This window comes from Kogia breviceps, chromosome 4 (genome assembly GCF_026419965.1).
Source record: "Kogia breviceps isolate mKogBre1 chromosome 4, mKogBre1 haplotype 1, whole genome shotgun sequence".
NCBI lineage: Eukaryota > Metazoa > Chordata > Mammalia > Artiodactyla > Physeteridae > Kogia > Kogia breviceps.
The window spans coordinates 40065169-40089635 of NC_081313.1; the positions used below are offsets into that span (position 1 = coordinate 40065169).

At 37.7% G+C, this 24467-nt stretch overlaps 1 protein-coding gene across 1 annotated transcript in view; it reads left to right on the top strand.

Moving 5' to 3' along the window:
• Window positions 1–24467, top strand: part of ITGA2 (integrin subunit alpha 2) — a 106804-nt gene that overhangs the window by 72554 nt on the left and 9783 nt on the right. Inside the window, exons 14-27 of the mRNA XM_059062987.2 lie at window positions 718–921; window positions 2096–2232; window positions 3626–3765; window positions 6855–7006; window positions 9256–9366; window positions 9958–10040; window positions 12338–12479; window positions 13614–13706; window positions 14699–14775; window positions 14862–14945; window positions 18547–18649; window positions 20117–20227; window positions 21184–21288; window positions 23173–23286. Coding sequence (XP_058918970.1) covers window positions 718–921; window positions 2096–2232; window positions 3626–3765; window positions 6855–7006; window positions 9256–9366; window positions 9958–10040; window positions 12338–12479; window positions 13614–13706; window positions 14699–14775; window positions 14862–14945; window positions 18547–18649; window positions 20117–20227; window positions 21184–21288; window positions 23173–23286 — 1656 coding nt within the window. The remainder of the gene's footprint in view (window positions 1–717; window positions 922–2095; window positions 2233–3625; window positions 3766–6854; window positions 7007–9255; window positions 9367–9957; window positions 10041–12337; window positions 12480–13613; window positions 13707–14698; window positions 14776–14861; window positions 14946–18546; window positions 18650–20116; window positions 20228–21183; window positions 21289–23172; window positions 23287–24467) is intronic.

Here is a 24467-nt window from a genome sequence, read left to right on the forward strand (position 1 = left end):
GGATAGTAACAATCTCATTTTTCACCTTCTATGCCATTATAATTATGCCACTGTTGTTCAGTAGTTTTTAAATAAAGGACTAAATTAAGATATTGTTTTATTTTGTCTCTACCTTAATTTTATTGAAGAGATTAGTAGATTTTTACCAGAAAATTTTTAAATAAAAAAATTTGGAAACAGATGAGTGAGCATTCTAATATTAAGGGGGAAAAAAAGACAAAGAAATGGACACTTTTATGTAGGTTGTGCAGCCACAGTAAAGAGAATCGCTTCCTTTCACCTTGGTTTATGAGCAGTTTGATTGCCTTTGACCTTACTTGCTAAAAAAATCTTTTGTATGTCTCATCATAAATAGAGAATGTTGAATTCTAGGTTTAAAATCTTATCCATTTTTAACAATTTGCAAATTGGTTTGGGCATCATTTGCTGTGAATTTTAATTATAAAAATTGTAAGTTTTTCTCTTTTTTTAATTGAAGTATAGTTGATTTACAATGTCATGTTAGTTTCAGTTCAGCACAGTGATTCAGTTATACATATATAAACAGATATAAATATATTCTTTTTCAGATGTTTTTCCCTTTTAGGCTATTAGAAAATATTGAGTAGAGTTCCCTGTGCCATACAGTAGGTCCTTGTTGGTTATCTATTTTATATATAGTAGTGTGTATATGTTAACATAAGGTTTGCTTTAATTGTCCCCTTTCCCCTTTGCAAGGGCATTTTGAATTGGCACCAATTTCTGGAAGGCCCCGAGGGTGTTGAAAATGCTCGGTTTGGTTCAGCGATTGCAGCTCTTTCAGACATCAATATGGATGGCTTTAATGATGTGATCGTTGGTTCACCTTTGGAAAATCAGAACTCTGGAGCTGTGTACATCTACAATGGTCATGAGGGCACCATTCGACTGAGGTATTCCCAGGTAATCCAGTTTCGTGGTGATTATTTACATGTGAATATCTTTCCTTTAGAGCTAGAGAGTATCATGCAGACCATCCAATCCACCCCTCTTGTTTTATAACTTCGTTCACTCATTCATCAGTTGCTTGGTGAACCTCTACTGTGTGTCAAGTGCTGATAAGTCTCTGGGAATGCTGTAAAGTACCGGACAGACAAAATTGTGCTCTTTGTGGACCTTCCATTCTTGTGGAGGAGACAGGGGAAAAATGAGATAAATAAGATAAAATAATCCAGATAATAATAAATGATAAGGGATTTTAAAAAAACTAATATAGGGAATAAATTTTCAGGGCTGGGAGATATCAGGTATTTGAGTGGGTGACCAAGAAAGCCTCACTGAGAAGGCAGCTTTTGAATAAACACCTGAAGGAAATGAGCTAGGAGAAGAATCAGGACCCAAACTTGCATCAGCTCCTTCCCAGTCCACTGATCTTTCACTGCTTTGTTATTTTATGTGAGAGATTCATGCTATTTCTTTGACGAAAATGTGGCTGCAAGAATGATAATCAGATCAGATAAGATATGATTGAAAAATCAATGGAATTCTATGGAGAATAAAGCAACCTGGGAAATGGCCATATAAAGAACATACCAAATACCGTATGCTAACACATATATATGGAATCTAAAAAAAATGGTTCTGAACAACCTAGGGGCAGGACAGGAATAAAGACACAGAAGTAGAGAATGGACTTGAGGACATGGGAAGGGGGAAGGGTAAGCTGGGATGAAGTGAGAGAGTGGCATGTGCTTATGTATACTACCAAATGTAAAACAGATGGCTGCATATCACAGGGAGATGAGCTCCGTGCTCTGTGAACACCTAGAGGGGTGGGATAGGGAGGGTGGGAGGGAGACGCAAGAGGGAAGGGATATGGGGATATATGGATACGTACAGCTGATTCACTTTGTTATAAAGCACAAACTATAACACAACATTGGAAAGCAATTATACTCCAATAAAGATGTTAAAAATAAGTAAATAAATAAATTTTAAAAGTATGATTATTAATTCTTGTAATAAATAATTCTAAAGTATAAAATAAAAAAAAAACATACCGGGGCAATGTAGATGCCGCCATTTTTCTGTTTCAGTTGTCATGCACTATAATTTCATCTCAAACTTGCTCTTTTAGAAAATCTTGGGGTCTGATGGAGCCTTTAGGAGCCACCTCCAGTACTTTGGGAGATCCCTGGATGGCTATGGAGATTTAAATGGGGATTCCATCACTGATGTGTCTGTTGGTGCCTTTGGACAGGTCATTCAGCTCTGGTGAGTCAGTGAGAGCCAGACACAAATTAGCTAACGAACAAATGGGCTGCTAAGTAGAGCAGATTGCTGTGCCAGTATTATTGAACTGTCACATGCGTTATATAAGACTCTAAGACATTTATATGTCATAGTTTGCATCGAGGAAGGAATATGTTTTTCCTGGTGGGAGGAAAAAAATATTTGCTTAACATTAGAATCAAGTTTCTCTTCTCTATATAGTGAGCAGAAAAAGTACATTGAAAAGACAAAAAGCTCTTGAAATGGTATTCAGGATATTTCTGATTATTATCTTCCAAATAGCCTTACCTCAGCTTGCAGAAAAGAATTCTTATGAGAATGCTCTAAAAATACTGAACACTGAGACCACAGGAGTAAAGTGCAACTTCTCATGTGGTTAAAAGGTATCTTTTACAATTATTGGTCATAAACAAGAAGCCATTATTTAGGTTTAGCTGACCTCTTGTTGACCTCAGGAGGAGTTGAAGAGCAGGGGGGAACAATAAGGGATTCAAGGGCCATGTGAGTCAAGGACAAAAATAAATATATTGGGCTCCTGAAGGACTGGAATCAAAAAGAAATAGAGAATTTGATCAAGAGTCCCCAAGAAAATATAGTTCAATTATCCATTCATGTCTGCTGAAAAATGTGCTTTTTTAAATGTCCAAATACATCAAGAACAGAAAAAAAAAATTACCTATTGAGTAAATTACATTGAGTTCAATGAAGCTATTTACAGTATCTCACTTGTGCTTTTAAAGGACGAAATGCATTATTTTTAGTGCAGCATTGGGTTTTTTTTTGGCTGCGCTATGCGCAGCATGTGGGATCTTAGTTCCCCAACCAGGGATCGAACCCGTGCCCCCTGCAGTGGAAGTGTGGAGTCTTAACCGCTGGACCACCAGGGAAGTCCCTTAGTGCATCATTTTAATGAAACCTTCATGTGGAAAAAATAAAACTCAAGGATAATATTTAAGACTTTGAAAAAAAGAAAATATATTTAATGAATAAGATCAGTTAAAAGTAGCATTAAAATAATACGAGGTATGATTACACATAATTATATGGATGATTTGTAAACAATTTTGTAAGAAATCATACCTTTCAGTGAACATCACCATGTAGCCATCTTGGTTGGCCTCATGCTTGGTAGGCTATATACTTACTATATTATGACATTCCCTTTTAAGATAGTCCATGGTGGCCAAACTTTTTTCTTTGAAGGTGAATTTGATTCTTCTGAAAAGTCAAGACACATGGAGTCAAATCAGTTTATTGAGGGGATCAGTTAAGCTAGGTTAATGCCATTTTGTGGTCACATTGCTATAAGTTGCTAAGACTGGTTTTTCTGGGTAACTTCCTGAGAATAATTTTTTTTAACATTTATGTCTTTCAGGTCACAGAGTATTGCTGATGTATCTGTAGTTGCTTCGTTCACACCAGAAAAAATCACTTTGCTCAACAAGAACGCTGAGATAAACCTTAAACTCTGTTTCAGCGCCAAGTTTAGACCTGCTAAGCAAAACAATCAAGTGGGTGAGTAAACCTGAAATAATCTATACAACAGATTGGTTTGCTTATAGAGTTTTAGTCCTGAACGTAACCCATACTTTGGATTTGGAAACCAAAAGAAATAAGGGTCTTGCAGACATTTGAACTGCCACATATTTGAGGTGCCTGAGAATGGTTAATTCGGTGTGGAAGGTTTGTTTAGACCTTCATCCGTCATCTCTAGAACGTAACATTCTGCTGCTGAAGGTCATAATTTCAATGACATAATCATAAGCTCTCCCAATCTGTCCTTTAAGTCTCTCTTACTCACACCTTCCTAACTGAAAACCATGGGCACGTGCAGATTTCATTGATCTCAAGCCCATATTAAATGAGTACACCGTATGTTGGCTTTGCCATGATCTCGATAGAGTGTGTTTAGTACAAGGATCAAATATTCCTATTCTTAAAAATTTAATAAGCATAAAATAACGAGAAAGTATAAAACAATATATAATTTGTGCCCAGTGTTTTACATTTTCTAAATAATCCAAAGAAGTGAGTGAAAGTCTGAAGCATGTCCTATCAGCAGGAGAGAGTAGGGAAGACTGTGTGCAGATGTCAGCAGAAGCTGTTGTTGTCTCTCCCTGGATGGGTCCAGTCATCTTCCAGGGCCTGGCTGAGGTCCCACAAGCTCTCTGACGTCTTTCTAACCACTGCATCTCCCCTCCATCTCTCCTGCTCCAATTGTCTCAGTTCCCTCAATACGTAGCCATTGATTTAGCACTTGATCCAACACTACCTTCTTTCATTTGCTGCTGTTTCATGAGTCCTAATCCCCCTTCATCAGATTTTGGCTCTAAAATTTAGGAACCTAAATAGCTGTAGTTCCTACAGCTATTTCATTAGGTGGTGAACAAATAAACTACCTTAAAGGGTAAAAACATAGAGGCAGGTTATTTGTCACGATTCATACCAAGAAGTAAGTAGCTTACGAACACAAAAAGTTAGATTCACATCTTGGCACGCTTTCCATATTTCCTGCTTTGCATAGTCATCTGGCATTTTTCCTTTCAGGTGTTCAAACACTGACCCAACTCTTGAGTAGCACATCTCACAGACCTGCCTTGTAGCACGTCCATCTCAGTAGCCACGATAGTTGAGTCAAAAACCATTCCTGTATAAACATGAAGTGGCTAGATGGAACGTAGAGCATGGTGATTTTCATTAACAGTACCGTATTGTGTATTTGAAAGTTGCTGAGTTTAAAAGTTCTCGCCACACACAAAAAAATTGTAACTTTTTGAAGTGATGCATATGTTAACTCACTTTATTGTGGTAATTATTTTGCAATATATAAAATCGCTATGTTGTATACCTTAAACTTACACAATGTTATATGTCAGTGATATTTCAATGAATCTGGGGGAATAAAACATGAAATATAAAAGATTAATTTGGAAAACCTATTAGTTGGCAGAAATGACTGGTAGGTCACCTCTCCTGGCCCTGAAGCATGGATTTGTCTCATGTATCTTCCTCCCAATTTTTGACTGTACTTCACCTCTTCTGTTGCCACACACTCAAAAAGGGCGTTCTGCATTGAGAATTTCATTCCCTTCCATTCACTGTCTAGGGTCTCCTGCTATGGGGTATCTATCCCTTTGAATCCTTCTTAATACCTTAGGTCCACACAGTCATGATCATTTGTCACTTAATTACCTGGCAATAATAGTATGTAAGACAGGAATCCCATCTCCATGACTTTGAAAAGTGAATTTATAAAGCACATGGCTTCTATTATTTATTGCATCAGGTGCACACACTCCAGTTTAAAGTTAATAACATAAAAAGGATTATTATATTGCCTATGTGGCTATGTATCATTTTTACCAAGCTGTTGGAAAAAAATATAACAGTATATTACCACACCTACTAACTTTGTCCTAGCTACAATCACTTCCCCAGCATAACTTTTCCTTTGCTTTATTTTCACCATTTATTTTTAGTTCTTGATTCCTTTGTATTTTATCTTTGTTAACCTCATTAAGTCATCAGAGCAAGAAAAATTATACATCACTTCTAATAGATATTTGAAAGGTAACACATAGAATGCTTTTGGAAGTAATATTTAACCTTTAAAATATTGGAAGTAATAAGACAGAGTAATCCCAAATAAGGCAGTTGATGCTATTAATAGTATCAGATCTTCTCTCTCAGTTTTGGACATGTAGCCAGCAGACTTTATTGAAGGTTCTGATAGTTTGGACATTGGCTACTGACATCAATTTTTATCACATTTGTTTCTCATTTCCATTTTCCTAGGTTAGTATTATTATCTCTGTTTTATAGATGAGGAAATGGAGGTTCAAAGAGGTTAAGCAAATTGCCTAAAGCTCGTAAATGGTGGGATTAGGATTCAAAGCATCTGTCTGATTCAAAACTTGTTACTGCAATGTTACATGCCTTTCCCCAAGTAAGCATCTAGAATATGCCAGACACTATACATGTCCCCTTAGAGTATCTAACTTAATCCTCAAATAACAGTGAATCCTCAAAACTGCATAGAAACAGCAGGAACATGGGATCTGATTTCAAAATTACCCAAACTTTATTTCTGACCATGCCCTAGCTGTATGAACTGAGGTGAATTATTTTGAAAAATAGGATAATATTCTGCTCATAATCTGAAAAATAGGATAATATCCACGTTCCAGGTTTATTGTAAAACTTGTATAAGATAACATATAAGAATGTGTTCAATTGTAGGCACTCAACAGTTCCTTTCCTTTTCATGTCACCACTTTATGGACAATGAAACCGATATTTGAGGAAGTAATTTGACTAACTTCATTCAGTAGATTTCCTGGTGGCGAATCTACTTTTCCTTCCACTGCATCAAGCCATGTTTCTTTGAATCACATTTCTTTGCATCCAGTCACGTATTGACACATCATACCAGAGCTAGAATTACAAATATCATAGGCCATCCATGGTTCATAGTCCATCAATAGAAAGACTGCTTTTTGTTTTCTTGAAGTCAGAGACTTTACCCAATAAGACACGATAAAACAGGGATGCTTTTTCCTTAAAAGTTTATTTGTAATAACATTTCTTTATGACTTTTATTATAGCCATTGTATATAACATCACAATTGATGCAGACCAATATTCATCCAGAGTAACCTCCAGGGGATTATTTAAAGAAAGTAATGAAAGGTGCTTGCAGAAGACCATGATAGTAAATCAAGCACAGAGTTGCTCTGAGTACATCATTCACATACAGGTGAGGCCTCAGAGTCATCCATCTCATTTCTTCTTAAAGACTAATGACTGGTGAAAGCCTAAAATGGAAGCTTATGAGTTAGAGAAATGCTTGTTCTTCTAGTTGATGCTTTTCTTATCTACGAACAGGAGTGTATTTCCTTTATACTAATATATACGGTCACATTCTATTATTGTGTAAGTTAGTTGCATTAAATTTTATTTGGGATTGCAAGTAAAAGGGCTGAAAATAAGATTCTTAAAGAAATCAAGGACACTGCTTTCTTAGATGTTTAACAGGAAGAACTTTTAGTTGACAGTAAATTTTATTTTGACATTTTCATATGAGGAGAAATTTTATTTATTTTTAAACGACTGAATAGGATAATTCTAATTGTCCTTTCCATTATTGGATTAAATTGATATAGGTGAAGGATGGTAGATTATGAGATAAAAATTCTTGGCTATAATCTTATGCCGTAATTACTACAGTTCACATGGATTTTGAAATTCCCAAGTAGGAAAAGTGCTTCTCTGGAGAAAACTAAAAGAAAATCTGTTTTATAAATTACATGAATATTTCCCCCTAGAAACCATGTAATGGTTTTGAAAGTGTAATTTACTCAGGAAACTATTTTTAAAAAGAGTTAAGAACTTTCCTAGAATGTGGTTCTCAGAGTTTAAGATGCATAAGAATTGCTAAGGAAACTTTTATAAAATGGATATTCTGGAACCCCACCACCAGAAATTTGGGTTTGAAGGTCCAAGGAATGCGCAGGTCTAAGCGGCATCCCCAAATCCATCTGATGTAGATGGATGGTACGGAGATAACATCTCAAGAAATGCTAAGTATAAGAGTTGGAAAAACAAAGTTAATGGTCGGATGAACTAAAATCAGTTGAGTTATTTATATTCAAGTTGAAGGTTTCTTCTTTGTGAAGGCCTGGACTTTTTTATTGTTGTTAATGTGCCAATTATACAGGTTCTTTAAAGGAATAAAAGCCAGATTCCATTTTCTCTTACCCTTGTGCTAAGTGGTGGATCAAATTAAATGTGTAATCCATTGTGGGGGAATGAAGACAGCCAGGCTGTGGTGTATGTATGTATGTGTGTATATAGATATATCTTCTGTTCTCTGACATGTATACTTGTGAAGTTTTTTATGAGGTGTGTGTTATTGTGGTCAGCTAAGACCACAGGTGTTCCAGGTAACACACCACATTTGCTATCATTACCAAAGTCCATCCTATGTGCCAACCTTGCAGCCAGCCGAGGACACATTTCCTTGTAGTCAGGAAGCCATCGTCGTGGTCAGGCCCCTCCAAAAGTGCTCAAGATAGGAGTAAGTCCTGCCTGTGAATGAACTAAGAGACAATAAAGATACCACTTCTAGGAAAATGTAGATTTCATTTTTAGTGCTTACCATTGTACAGACATTGTTCTTTCTTGAAGAAGAATGCTAGATGGCATTTGCAACCCTGTTTTGGCATTATTTTCATTTTTCAATAGACAGGAAACCTCAAAAACCAGAAGTGGCCCAGGCCTCCTGGAACACTGCAAATCCTCCACTGTTTTTACTAAAGACAAAGAGGAAATGTAATACTTGTAGCTGGACAGTGTTGGTTTTAATGTCTGTACAGTGATACGTGCATCATCTTCTATGTGCAGATAGCAGTTCAGCCACTAACAGTCAGCTAGGCCATAAGTTGGGGAGCTTGGTTTGAAGTGTGGGAAACACTTTTATCTGGTTTTGTAGACTAAAGTTAGGTTCTAAGGAAGGGAGTCCCCTTGTCCATTCCTGACAGCCAACCCTGGGCACTTTCCCTTGTAGGTCCTAATATGTTCTTCCAGAGATTTGGTCAGGACATCTAAGGACTCCATAAGTCTTGGCTATAGGAATTGGAAGAACATGGCCAACAGCCCCAGAGCTTGGTACTAACAGAGGGGTCTTCTGAGCATTTAAAACTGGACATCTCATCTAAATATTAATAATTACTTGTTTATAAATAATGAGATTACTGATTAGCTTAACTAAGAATTACTGCTTCAAATTTTTACTGAGCCCAGGTTTTTAAGTCTCTTAGAAACGGAGAGGCTAAGAGCAGACTTAGCACAGAAGTGAAGAAGCAAGAGCCTTGAAAATTCAAAACAGAGCTACTCTGCATGATTGAGAGTAGACTGTGTCCTTAATCATGAACACATTTGTGGTTGTTTTCTTGTTTTGAAGCTGCCGTGCCCTAATCAACTGACTCTGTGCATGTGTGTGTTTAGGAGCCCTCTGATGTTGTCAGCTCTCTGGATCTGTGTGTGAACATCAGTCTGGAAAACCCTGGCACTAACCCTGCCCTCGAAGCCTACTCTGAGACAGTCAAGGTCTTCAGTGTAAGTGTGGTTTGCCCTTCTTGGAATTCAGACTAGCTGACAAAGTTTCACAGTCACTGCCTTAGTGTTTGAAGGATACCTAGGACATAGCCTTTAAGTTGTTAATTTTCTAATTGAAATACAGTTACTTATATGTAAAGTTTACCAGCATGTAATTTCCATGAAGGCAGGAATTTTTGTTTTCCTTGTTCCCTGCTCTATTCCCAGCACCTTGAGCAGTGTTTGGCCTACCACAGGTGCTCAATAAATGTTTGTTGAAGAAATAAATAACAATAAAGTGAACACCTTGTGCTCACCACCCACTTAAAAAAAATAAAATGGTACCAATACCTCTGAAATTCTCTGTATCACTCCCCACCCCATCATATCCACTTTTATCTTGCTCCCCCAAAGCAAATCATCATCTTGAATTTTGCATTTATCAATGCTTTTCTTTCTGATGTTGCTAAACATGTATATATTCCTAAAACATTGTTTAGTTCTGCATGGTTTTGAACTCTGTGTAAATAGAGTAATACTATATGTGTTCTTCCACAATTTGCTTTTTTAAGTCAAGAGCAAATTTCTGGGATTATTTTTCCTTTTTTGTAGATCCCTTTCTATAAAGATTGTGGTGATGATGGAGTTTGCATCTCTGATCTAGTTCTAGATGTTCAACAGCTACCAGCAGCTCAGTAAGTTTTCCTTTAAAGTTCAGTGAAAACTGTAGAAATAAAAGACACATTAGATTATTTCATTTGGGTGAATGTTTATGGAGATTTTTTTCTATAAAAGAAACATCTATAACTCTTAAAAACCTTTAAAATCTAAATTTCAAAGTATCTAGGAATAAACTTAACCAAGGAGGTGAAAGACCTATACTCTAAAAACTATAAAACATTGATGAAGGAATCTGAAAATGATCCAAAGAAATGGAAAGATATCCTGTGCTCTTGGATTGGAAGAATTAATTTTGTTAAAATGTCCATACTGCCCAAAGCAAACTACAGATTGAATGTAATCTCTATCAAAATGTCCATGACATTTTTCACAGAACTAGAACAAATAATTCTAAAATTTATATGGAACCACAGAAGACCCCAAATTGTCAAAGCAATCTTGAGAAAAAAGAACAAAGTTAAAAGTGTCTTCAGACTATGCTAGCTACAAAGCTACAGTAATTAAAAGAGCATGGTACTGGCACAAAAACACATATATAGATTCATATAGGAACATAATAGAGAGTCCTGAAATAAACCCATGTATTTATGATCAAATAGTCTATGACACAGGCAAGAATATACCATGGAGAAAAGACAATCCCTTCAATAAGTGGTGCTGAGAAGGCTGGACAGCTACATGTAAAAGAATAAAATTAGAACATTTTCTCACATCATATACAAAAATAAACACAAAATGGAGTAAGGACCTGAAACCATAAAACTCCTAGAAGAGTACATAGGCAGAACACTCTTTGACATAAATTATAGCAGTATTTTTTCTGTCTCTGTCTCCTAAGACAAAAGAAATAAAAGAAAAAATAAATAAATGGGATCTAATTAAACTTAAGGGCTTATGCACAGCAAAGGAAACCATTGACAAAACAAAAAGACAGCCCACTGAATGGGAGAAAATATTTGTAATATTTTAATATTACAAATTTAATATTTTATTTGGTTAATATCCAAAATATATAAACAACTCATACAACGCAAAAAACCAAACAACCCGATTAAAAAATGGGAAGAAGACCTGAATAGACATTTTTCCAAGGAAGACATACATATGGCCAACATGCATATAAAAACATGCTCAACATCGCTAAGCATCAGAGAAATGCAAATCAAAACCACAGTGAGATGTCACCTCACACCTAGCAGGATGGCTATCATCAAAAAGAACACAACGAATGTTAGTGAGGATGTGGAGAAAAGGGAACACTTGTACACTGTTGGTGGGGATGTAAATTGGTGCAGCCACTGTGGAAAGCAGTATGGAGGTTTCTCGAAAAACTAAATATAGAACTACCATATGATCTAGCAATTCCACTCCTGGATATGAATCCAAAGAAAACAAAAACACTAATTCAAAAAGATAGATGCACCCCAATGTTCATAGCAGCATTATTTACAACAGCCAAGATATGGAAGCAACCTAGGTGTCCATCAACAGATGAATGGATAAAGAAGATGTGACACACACACATATATATATATGTACATACACACACATTTACATATACAATGGAATATTACTCAGCCATAAAAAGGATAAAATTCTGCCATTTGCAATAAACAGATGGACCTAGAGCATATCATGCATCATGAAATAAGTCAGAGAAAGACGAATACTTTATGTTATCACTTATATAGAGAATCTAAAAAATAAACATATATAGCAAGACAGAAATAGATTCACAGTTAAAAATAATAAACTAGTGGTTACCAGTGGGCAGAGGGAAGGAGGAAGGGGAAAGACAGACGTAGTGGATTAAGCGATACAAACTTCCATGTATAAAATAGATAAGTAATAAGCATATATTGTATAGCACAGCAAAATATAGCCATTATTTTGTAATAACTTTTAATGGAGTATAATCTCTGAAAAGACTGAATCATGCTATGTTGTACACCTGAAACTAATATAATATTGTACATCACCTATACATCAATAAAAAAAAATAAAAACAAATTTCAATTTCTCTCATCCATGTAGAAGTAAAACACTAAGAAATATAAAACCACTTGTATTTGGATGGTGCTTTTTTCTGCAATGTAATTAAAAGCAACAAAAAAGAAAATCCAGTAGCATTTAGTTATTCATTGTCAATATTATTTTACTATGAAGATAATTTATTATTAAGTAATTTTCTCAGTCTTCTAAACAGTAAATCTAAAGAGTTTTTTTTTAATGAGTAAAAGTATTTGAATACTAGCTTTAAAAAAAAAAACCACTGTAATGACTTTCTTTTTCTCCTTTTTACTTTTAACAGACAACAGCCCTTCATTGTCAGCAACCAAAACAAAAGGTTAACATTTTCAGTAACACTGAAAAACAAAAAGGAAAGTGCATACAACAGTGGGATTGTTGTTGATTTTTCAGAAAATCTGTTTTTTGCTTCCTGGTCCATGCCGGTATGTGAAGGCACCCTGTGTTAACTGATCTGTTTCCTACTTGTTGTCAATATACTCAAATCTCCATGTCCTCTGTGTTTTCTGAAGAAACACCTTCACCCCGAGCATGATCAATCCTGACTTGTGGCTCCCAGCTAGTTAAACCACTTGAGAACATAGCGTGGCTGTGTATCTAGACCAATTCTGCTTCACAGCTTGGGTCAGTTTTCCTTTGCCCCGACACTCGGCAGACTCTAGTAGCCAGACTCTACCATAAACTCTCCTCAAGCCATCTGTGTGATGAGACTTCCTCGGTGCCACACAGATGCTGAGAGCTGCACTTGCTCTGAGAAATTAGAGTCCCACAGCTCAGCCAGAGCTTAGTAACCACAGGTCTTGCTGATGCCAAGATGCTGCATTCCAATGAGGTCAGTTAATCATGTTGAGTTGATCGCTATTCCAGGAACACACTTGCCCATGAATGTCCCTCTGGTCCCTCCTCTGCCACCAAGCAGTGAAAAGGAGAGAAGAAAAAAGCTGAGATTTTCCAAATTCACTACTTGATGAAAGGATTAAAAAATGGTTTCATCCAGTTTAAAGTCAATGTGAACTTAATAGATTTAGTGTTCTAAACCTATTCTGACTTCAGAATATATTTATTCTGTTCTATTCTGACTTCAGTGTTTAAATTTCTTGTGCCAAATGACTTCTTATTTTAAAGAGAAAAAAACCTAAGGAAAACTAAAATGATTCTTTAAATTATTTAAGATATAAACAAAAACTATTTTATTTGTCTTTCTCTTGAAACTACAACTTTGAAATATACTGAGAGAAAAGTATGTATTAAAGACAGCATTTCTAAATAGTGGATTAAAGTTATTTTGTGCTTCTGAAATATAAGAAATATGATTTATTTCTGGGTAAAATTCCAGTATTTGACCTCTCCTTTGTCTTGTTGGGTGTCCTGCTTAGCAATAAAAAATAGTATGTTAGCCACTTGGACAATTCATACAAGGTTTTCAAGTCTTGGTGTGAACCAACCTTACTGCTAGAATTTCCACGTGGTTTATACATCCTTCAGCACGTATGTGTGCGTGCATGCACACATACACACATTGCATACTAATTGATCATTGTTTCCTTGGTCTCATTCAGGTTGATGGGACAGAAGTGACATGCCAGATTGCTTCATCTCAGAAGTCTGTTACCTGCAATGTGGGCTACCCTGCTTTAAAAAGGGAACAACAGGTACACCTTGCATTTTATCCTTAAATCCATGCTGGCCCCTCCTTACCATTGGTGTTAACCAACGAACCATCTTTACTAGGTATCATCATTTGATAGGCACCACAAAATAACTGCCTGCATGTGTTTTTTTTAAATTTAATTTGTTTTTATACAGCAGGTTCTTATTAAATGTTACCTATTTTATACACATCATTGTATATATGTCAATCCCAATCTCCCAATTCATCCCACCACCACCACCAGCGCCCCGCTGCTTTCCCCCCTTGGCATCCATACGTTTGTTCTCTATATCTGTGTCTCAATTTCTGCCCTGCAAACCGGTTCATCTGTACCACCTTTCTAGGTTCCACATATATGCGTTAATATATGATATTTGTTTTTCTTTCTGACTTACTTCACTCTGTATGACAGTCTCTGTGTCCATCCACATCTCTACAAATGACCCAATTTTGTTCCTTTTTATGGCTGAGTAATAGTCCATTGTATATATGTACCACATCTTCTTTATCCATTTGACTATCAATGTTGCCTGCATATTTAGAGGAAGTTTTTAAGTATCTGCATGTTTTCTTTAAGTTATTAATAAAAGTGGGATTTTCCCCTGTGCAGTTCATTCCCAAAGGTACATATGATATAGAAAGTTCTTTATTTCTAAACACATTGACCAACACTGGTCAAAGTGCTTTACAGAGTCATAGATATCATTTTTAACCCCTGGTAAGCAAATTTTACATCAGCACAAAGCCTTCAAATTCAGATAAGTGTAAGTGCCTGTGATGTACTGTATGTATATGTCAGGTGAATTCAGTTCTATTCTGAAAGTAAGGCAAGGTGGACAAATACATAGATATTCTACAAATTATAAAGCTTAAGGTTTATAAAATTCAGAATCAAATGGGAGTGAGTTTACTTTTATGGGACACTTTTTTTTTTTCATGTTGGTCCCGGAGCACAAAGCGTCATAGATTGATGAATTTTCATTTTGTGTATAGGTGACTTTCACTATTAACTTCGATTTCAATCTTCAAAACCTTCAGAATCAGGCCTCTGTCAGTTTCCAAGCCTTAAGGTAAAACATGATGAAGTCATGAATTAATGATGGGTGGCTTTTCTAATATTTCTCTTTCAGTAATTTCCTCATGTTCCTTTCAATAGTGAAAGCTACGAGGAAAACCAGGCAGATAATTCAGTCCACTTCAAACTCTCTCTGCTGTATGATGCCGAAATTCACATAACAAGGTAGGTGAAACAGCGGGCAGCCTGTGACCATGGACATCACTCCGGGTCATAACATATTTGGTTCATGACTGAACAAGTCCTCTGTATGCTCATTCTTAACTGGGGAATTTGAATTAAAATATTTCCTCCTTGTCAACTAGAACAGGAGTCCAGGGACAAACTGGTCCCTAGGGGAATCTTGAGGGACTCTTTAGGTTTACTGACTAAGAGCAACACCAGAAAGACAAAGGAATAATCCTCTGTCACATGCCAAGGGAAACTCCCCCGCAGGCCCTCGGACGAGCTCTCAAAGCAGAACTCGCAGGGCCCCGAGGAGTTGCCACTTCCTTCTCCACGCCTGTGTCCTACTGTCCACATGAGATCTCAAGCAATGTCCCCACTCCTGGACGTTGAAGCCCCAAACACAAATACTGAATCCAGTTACGGAAAATTAGTTTCTGGGTGGAAAATTCCTGACATAGCAGATTAGGGGTTTCTTCCAACTGGGAGAAAATGAGGCATTTTTCAAAAGAGGTCATCCAGAAGGACATGAGTTATTCCATTTTCTTGCCCACCCAAAGCAAGTAAACCTGAGAGCACCAGGCAAAATGGTACTAGTTGATACCAGTTATCTTGAATTGTTCAGAGAGACATGTGTCTTGAGAGATGAATACCATATAGACACCACAGGTGCTAATAGGATCACCTTCAAGAAGGGAAGTGGGTTCATGGGCACAGACACATTGAGGCACAGCTATGCAGGTACAGGCTGCAGGTGACACCCATTTCCAAGCCTGGGAACCAGAGTTCTCTACCTGCTGAAACACTAAGGCAGCTTCGCAGCACAGATCAGTGACCCCTGGAAAACACGCAGCAGTGTATCCCCAAGGAGCCACGCTTCAAAGTGTCCAGTGACCGCAGATTTCTCTAACATCACTCCGGCCCCTAAAGCATGGAATATGTAGATCATCCAACAGATCCCTGAGCAAAATCAAAAAGGAAAATATGTCATTATGTCTAGGGCTAGGGACACATGAGCAAAGATGAAAAGAATGCTTCTTTATCGAGTGAGTTGCAAACAGCAAAAGCAGAAACAAAGTGTAGCCCAAGTCATCCATCCCTGAAAAATTATTCAGTAACTGTAGATTTCAAAGGGCCCTCAGCTGCTAAAATAAGTAACTGAAAACAGATGCAGCCAAAGAGATTGATAGCACCACATTATCTGATGTTTTTTCTCCCTACCTTTAATGCTTCTTTCTCATCCTAAATGCTTTTTGTTAATAGAGCCTTTTTCTAATTCCATTCTCCCACCATGGCCAATTTTTTTCAGATATTTTAAGATGAAATAAATACAATATTGAAGTGGGACTCCACTTTTACTAACATCTTAGCTATGTATTTTTTGTGATGGTAAATTGGATTCTCAGACATTCTCATGTTCTTTTAAGTATATCATGCAGTTAAAAAAAGTATGGAGAATTATAAAGAATAAAGCTAAAGTGGCTCCTAATCCTACCTCTCAGATAATTTCTCTTAAAGTCTTTTTTAAAAAAAAGATATTAAATGTACATGGATAGAAAATGAAAACATTACAGAAACATACACAACAAAAAGTGAAATCATCCATCCGCATCTCATCTGGTCATTTTGTAGATGACCAACTTGATTGTTTTCAGAATACCTTCCAGATACAGGGTTTATTTATCTACCAGGATACATGTAGCATACACACACACACACGCGCACTCACACACACACACACACACACACACACACACACACGAGTTTACTTTTTTTGAAAAAAAGTCCTACCCAATTATTGAGTATATCCCTTAGGAATCACTTTGATACTGTATAAGTGTGCAATTATTTTGTGCAAATATGATGGATGGAAATACATGACAGTAGAATTACTTCTAAAATAAGATCCACCTGAGTAGAGCTAACTGCTAATATAAATATATTGATCAGTACTTAAGTAACTGAAGGAACACTTAAGTAACATGGAAAAACACTGGATCTCTTTAAAATGCAAAAACAGGATATTAATCAATTTAAAAACTGGCCATACTTAGGGGCTCACACAAAGATCTTTTGGAAGGCAAAGGGAAAAATTCATGGACATACAACCAGACTTTCTGTTTTACTTTCTTTTATTTTTTTTTTTATTTTATTTTTTTATTATTTTTTTTTTTTGGTGGTACGTGGGCCTCTCACTGCTGTGGCCTCTCCCTTTGCGGAGCACAGGCTCCAGACGCGCAGGCTCAGCGGCCATGGCTCACGGGCCCAGCTGCTCCACGGCATGTGGTATCTTCCCGGACCGGGGCATGAACCCATGTCCCCTGCATCCGCAGGCGGATTCTCAACCGCTGCGCCACCAGGGAAGCCCTATTTTCTTTTATTGTAATTAATTTTTATTGGGGTCAGGCTCTCTGTTTTAAAGCCTAGTCCGTTTTTCCATTTTCCATGTAAGGCTGACAAATCATTGTTTCCTGTCATAGACATAACCTTGACAAATACTACATCTATTTAAGTTCCTATGGCATATTTTCCTTTTGAGAATTTGGGAAAAAATTCTAAGGCATAAAAAAAGAAAAAGGCAAGATATTCAGTAAAGAAACCAAAAAACTCTATCTCAGAAAATATCCACTCCAATTTTTTTTTTTTTTAGAAAATAGAATCAACATCCTGTAGTTAGGATAAATTGTCTGTTGGGAATAAATATTGCTTCTCAGACTCCCATCCCTGCTATCTACCCTCCACCCCTCAATGAAGCTACCCTAGTTGAAATCCATCCTCAGATTCCCAGAAATGAGTGAAGAGACGGAATGGTATTGTTACCTTCCAGTCTGAGTGGTCCTGTGGGGTTCCCTCTGGCCTGGTCATCACTTCACTTGCAGACCGTACTCAGCAGCCCCAAGCAAAGAAGTCCAATTAGGCCAGTGCCTCTAGGCCTCGTCTAATAAAACTCCTGGGTCAGCCACCTTAGAGATGGTCTGTATGGTCAGTGGTGGAAACAGACTGACCGACCCCAATTCAGACCAAAGCGTCAGAGCTGGTTTGGAACTAGGGAAGAATAGGGAGAAGGAATAATAAATAAAATGTACACCCCGTTTCACAGGCATCCAGTGATGAGTAGTGCAGGAGCTAATGCCCGATATCTTATCATGGTATTTCAGCCATCATACCAAGTGGAAAATCCTCTGCCTTATAAATCCATTCATCCAATCAATAAGGACCAAGTGTCCACTATATTAACACACCTGTCAATATATCTTGACACACCCGTCAAGATATAATATCTTGAGAAGAGTTTCACTACAAATTCTTAATACATTTGTACTTATTTCAGAAACTTTACAACTGATAAACATATAACACAAAGAATCTCAGGAGAGTGATCATTAAGGGATATGTTTTGAAAGGAACTTGTTTTAGCCTTAGAAATGTATACTGGATCATAAGTCCATAATAAGAATTTGTTTTCATTTAATGTTTTGTACCTAAATGTAAACTCTTTCACTTGTAAAATAAGCTAGAAGATATTTAGATAAAAGAAATATTAAACTTCAAGAACAATAGCATAACTAAAATATTCGGCTTTACAAACATCATCCAACAGATCTACCAACATAAATTTTTATGAAGTCTCCTCGGATGGGAATATTCCTTCTATTGTGAACAATTTTGAAGATATTGGTCCAAAATTCATCTTCTCCATTAAGGTTGGTAAGCCTGACATAAGAATGGAAAATCAAGAGAAAGGGGGAAAAAAATGAGGGCAGGAGGAGAAGAAGAAAGTAAAAAGAAGTTGAAATATACCGGTGGTTCTCAAACTTGAGCACACATTAGAATCACCTGGAGTCTTGTTAAAACACATGTCACTGGGCTCCATCTCCAGTGTTTCTGATTCAAAAGGTCTGGGGTGGACCTAACAATGTGCATTTCTAACAAGTTCCCAGGTGATGCTGATGCTTCTGGTCCGGGTGCCATACTTTGAGAACTACTAAGGTAGACCATTGATAAGGAAACAGGTGGGCTTTGTACATAGTTATGTGTCCTGGGTAAGAGATAACTGATGTATTTTGAAAGCAAATGTTGCACATTAATCAACAGAGCAGTAATATAATGATATTACTATGGACAGAAGTCTCTGAACAGTATGCCAATTTATCCTTGGAAACCACTTCTATTTGAGAAGCCCACCATTTGTATACAAATATTTATTTTGTACAGTCATGCTAAGTAGTATATAAAAATATTTTAAAATCAGTTTCTGTTGGCTATTACTTAGTAATTATTAAAGTTTGTTTTGTTATATAAAGAGAAATGCATTTATGAGAGAATGAGATTTTATAACATTGCATAAACTTTGGAAAATAAAAAGGGAAGAATCCATCCACCACCCTTAGTCATTACCATTTTATTTTTGTACATTTCCTGTAAGTCCGTCACATGGTTGCAACTCTATAATTCAGCGATTTAAAAAGTTCTTAAAGGAGTCTTGATTTGTGATCCAGACACTGGAATTCATAAAATGTACATGGTATTTGGCAACTACTTCTTTAATGAAACATTTAGTCACTTAGTAGTAAATATTATAATATTCAAAGAGCATATAATAAGTATCAGCCTTTGTATGAAGTGCTTTATGTATGTTAACCCATTTAATTCCCAGATCAGTTATGAGATTGATAGGATTATTATTCCTATGAGTGTCCTTTAAAATGTTTAACAACCAGTAGGGCATAAGCCCTGAACAATTAGGACAGACTTTCCACCAGCGAGAACAGAGGCTGTATCTGTGCATACCTACTGATACGCCAATTATCTTTATTTTACAAATGAGAAAACTGAAGCATAAAGAGGTGAAGTACCTTGCCCAAGCCACACTGCTAGTCAGGGGCAGAGTGGGACTTCATGCCCTAGCAGACCAAACCCACAGATGGTAGGTGTTTTTAATCATCTCCTAAGTCACAAATTATTTACCAGTTAAAACTGTAGATGTTGAGATTCTTCCAAGAGGTAAAACACAGTGAGCCGAAGAGTGACCATAAAGTAATGACTCACTTTCATATGGACTCACTCTTAACACTTAATAGTTGCCCTTCATGAACACGGAGGTTACTGATCGCATTCCTCCCAACATGTGTACGATGTAGCGGCAATCAGAACGTTTTCTTACTACGTAGGTAACAACAGGAAGTGTTCCAGTCAGCATGGCATCCGTAATCATCCATATCCCTCAATACACCAAAGGCAAGAACCCGCTGATGTACCTGACTGGGGTGCACACGGACCAGGTAAGTGCAGCCAAATTGCCTATGAAAACGTGTACCTTCCATACGGAAATGTTCCATGAAGGGGGGGGTGATCATGTCTGCATCATACAGACAAGAAACTGAAAAGATAACCCCTATGCACCCTGGGTGCCAGGTAACTAGCAGTTAATTTCATATTAGAAGCAGGATATTGTTATAAGAAATGTCTGAGTCTAGGGATGAACAGATGGCAGAAATTATTGAAACCTCCTTCTGACCAGCTGAAGATTTGACTGTGTCAGAGCCCTGTGTATAGAGAAGTTGGTTGGCTGGGAAGTGAGAGGTTGAACTCACAGTGGGAGAGTAGTTGGTCTACACAGCTGCAGTCAGCAGCTGGTCTTCAAGCTGCCAGCCTGGACTTTCAACTGGTAGTTGTCAACCCTGGTTGCTCATTTAATCACCTGGGTCGCTTTTAAATACATGTGATGCCCATATCTACCCCAGGCAATTAAATCAGAATCTCCAGGGCTAAGGCTCTCGCACCAGTGTTTTTCTTTAAAAGCCCCTCCGGCTGCAGGAATGCTGTAGCCAAACCCCTGACACTGGCTCAGCCATAGTCTAGCTCTTAGCTAATGCTACAGTAGTGTTACTTCTGCGCTGTTTATAGATGACTACGGGAAAGCAAAATCCTAAACTGTTCCACAGAAAAAAACCCTGAATCAAATAAATCACTCACAGACAACTGTTATTACGAATTTCTGTCATCACACGTGGGCTGCAAGAACCAGCACCATGCCATCGAGTCACGTCAGGAGGATCTGCATACTTCAGGGTTTACATTAGTGATGCACAGAAGTGTGGCCAGGTCAGCACAGTGAAGAGAATCCTGGGAGCCCCTCCCCTGCCCCAACATGTGACAATAGGATTTCCTAAGAAGTCGAAAATAACATCATAAACCATCTTGCTTCCTAAGACTGATTTGATGTCCTTCTTTGTAGGCTGGTGACATCAGTTGCAAAGCCGAAATAAATCCACTGAAAATAGGACAAACATCTTCTTCTGTATCTTTCAAGAGTGAAAATTTCCGTCATGTAAAAGAATTGGTGAGGACAGGTTAATGGGGTGAAAACTTCCTTTAGTGATTCATTGTTTGTTTTACCTGGAAATTGAGGCACTTCTTTTTTCCTGCCACCTCAGGTGGTAGAACTTTCCTATTTTGCCTTTGATGATCTGTGTGAATCAAGAAAATACACGCTGAAACCTAGGTTATTGGAATTATTATTTATTCCATTATTATAAAATACATGTTCCAAAGTTCACAATACTAAAAGGACTCCATGTCAAACTGGTTCTGTGTCGTGCACACTGGAAACGCTGCAAAGAGCTGAGAGGGAGCTGGGCATGTGTGGGAGGTAAAGGCCCCTCAGCTCCTCCACATAATCACCGACGTCTTTTATTGAGCTGTTAAATTTGACTCTCTGACCACCCTTCTCTGTTTTCAATATTTTCTCATCTCCTGCTCGAGAGTTATGCCATTTTTTGGGAAAGACACTTGTCTAGCATCTAGCATGGCTCTTGGCACATATGAAGTATTCAAATAAGCAAACATTTAGTAAACAGTAAAACCTAAACCAACCTCAGTTCTCCCCTATGAACAACATTGAAATTCTCCTGTTTTTCTTTTATTGCATTATTTTATTTCATGAAGGATGGGAAAATAGGAGAATGAACAGTTTCTTATTTAAGTAACTATAGTGTAATTACAGTGTAAATGTGGTCTAAATCTGAACCAGAGGTATGTGAAAAATGCTCAGGAGAAACTCATCTCAGGGTATGAGATGAGTTATACCTCTCAGCATCTTCCTTATTTTTGTGGAAATGTTTTGATTTTGTAAAAAAGGCAACTTCTGTGAACAATATAGAGGAAACATAACACGAAAAACAAAGAAGAAACTAAAGTTCTCCAGAAATCTAACAGCTGACCACTTAACATTTAATGAACATTCTTCTTTACCTCTAATCATTAACTTACATATAAGCACCTGTATACCGTTACATAAATGGACCAAGCTACCTTTTTTCATTGGCCGATATGTCACAGATCTTTTCATAGGCTTTATTTTTAGAGCAGTTTTAGGTTCCCAGCAAAATTGAGTTTACATACAGAAATTTCCCATATACCTCTTGCCCCACTTACCCACAGCCTCCTACACTATGAACCCACCCCCCACCCCGAGTGGTACATTTGTTTCAATCGATGAACCTACACTGACACATCATAATTACCCAAAGTCCATGGTTTACATTAGGTTACCCTTGATGTATGTTCTGTCGGTTTGGATGGACGTATAATGACATGGATCCACAGTTACAGTGTGCAGAATAGTTCCCTGCCCAGAAACTCCTCTGCACTCCACCTATTCATCCCTCCTTCCCCCCTAACTCTTGGCAACCACCGATTCTTTTACCGACAACTTTTTTAAAATTCAAGGAATGCATCTGTATCACGAGGTTACTGACTAAATTGTACTACATTTTGTGTACGTACATTCAATAATTTACTTAACTAGTACACTTTTGATAAACACGGATTGTTTAGTCTTTGGGGTTTTTTTTAATTTTTATTTTACACTGGAGTATAGTTGATTAACAGTCTTGTGAGGGTTGTTGTTTCTCTTGAACTCTGAGAAACAGCAGTTCAGTAAACAGGCCTGCTGTACTCTTCTGCACACACTTGTGATTATCTCCTGAGGCCTTCCACACAGATGGGAAGTGGCAGGGGCAAAGGACATGCACTTTATACATTTGGAGGCAAAGTGCTAAAATCTCCAGAAGAAGGGTTGTAACTACTAATAGTTCATGAGATTGCTGATTTCCTTAGATCCTTCCCAGTACTGGGTTTTACCTGTCTTTGTAAAATTTTAGCGTTTATTTTTTAAAGCCCGTACTAACTCTCTCTTCTTTTACTGTTGACTCCAACCTGAAAGAACTGCAGAACCGCTTCATGTAGTAACGTCACCTGCTGGCTAAGAGACCTTCAGGTGAAAGGAGAATACTTCCTTAATGTGTCTACCAGAATTTGGAACGGGACTTTCGCAGTAGTAAGTATCAGGTTTGTTTATTCGGCTCATTGATAGCAATGAAACATAAGCCTTCACTGTCAATAAGGTCACACCCTCTGACAAAATTAGTATTCTGACTAATGTCAGCCGTGCCCAATGACCCAGAGCAATCTTACCTTGGAAGGCAGTATGCTTCCATCCCTTTCCAAAGCTTGCCCAACCTGGATGTGCCTCAGAATCACCTGGGCTGCTGGTAAAGCATCTGCTTCTTAGACTCCATGCCAACCTACTGGAGCAGAATCTCTGGAAATGGTGGCAGGATCCCCTCGGCTGCCTGGGGTGCCCTGGGCCACCTGCTCTGTCTTCCTCCCCCTGCTCTTGACTTTTCTGACTTCTGGTCTCCTCCTCCACACCCAGATCAAAGTGCCTCAATTCCTTGTGCTCCCAGGTGACTGCTGATTGGTCTCAAACTACCTGGTAGATGAATCTAACCTAAGAATCCATCTCCTATATTAGAGCCAGGTGTAACCACTCTGCTCTCCTGTTTTCAATCCCTTCTCTGGTGAAAGCCCCAGTGCGCTTACAATTTTTTTTAAGTCATTTCAATCTCACAAGTTTGAGGAATGTGCCAAAACAATGTCAGTGTTTTTCCAGTTGGCAGGTGTGACTTGGCAGTAGTGATACCTGCTTTCAGGAGAGATTTCGGTAGCCAGAATTTCAATCTGGCACGGGAAGTGGAAGGATGGACAGAGCTCCTTAAATCTGACTACATAAGTGGCGAGCTGTTCATTTTACTAACACTGGCTCTGATTGAGGCAGCAAAATAGAAATTAGTTTGAAACCTCCAGGGGGCCTTGTGGCTCTCAGTGAATTTTTTTTAAACGAATAAATCAGTCTTCAAGGTGCTTACCAACCATACCCTATTCCCTATTTTCTAACCACTTCATGATCTCTCCAACAAACCCCTCCCTGCTATGGAGTTTAATGTCACATCAGGAAACTTGGCTCCCTAAGAACTTGGCCCCGGAACCAAAATATAAGCAATATTCTTCGATAAAGACATAATAGAAAGAGGAATTGTGAAAGGCAGGTGAAAAACTAGAGAAGTGGAGGAGTGAGAAGTTGGATTTTCTCCTTGTTTGCATTTGGTTTTCTTGTTAGTTGCATTTGCTTTCAAGCCTTCAGGATACCTCTAAATCCTGTAAGACGCAAAGCAGGCA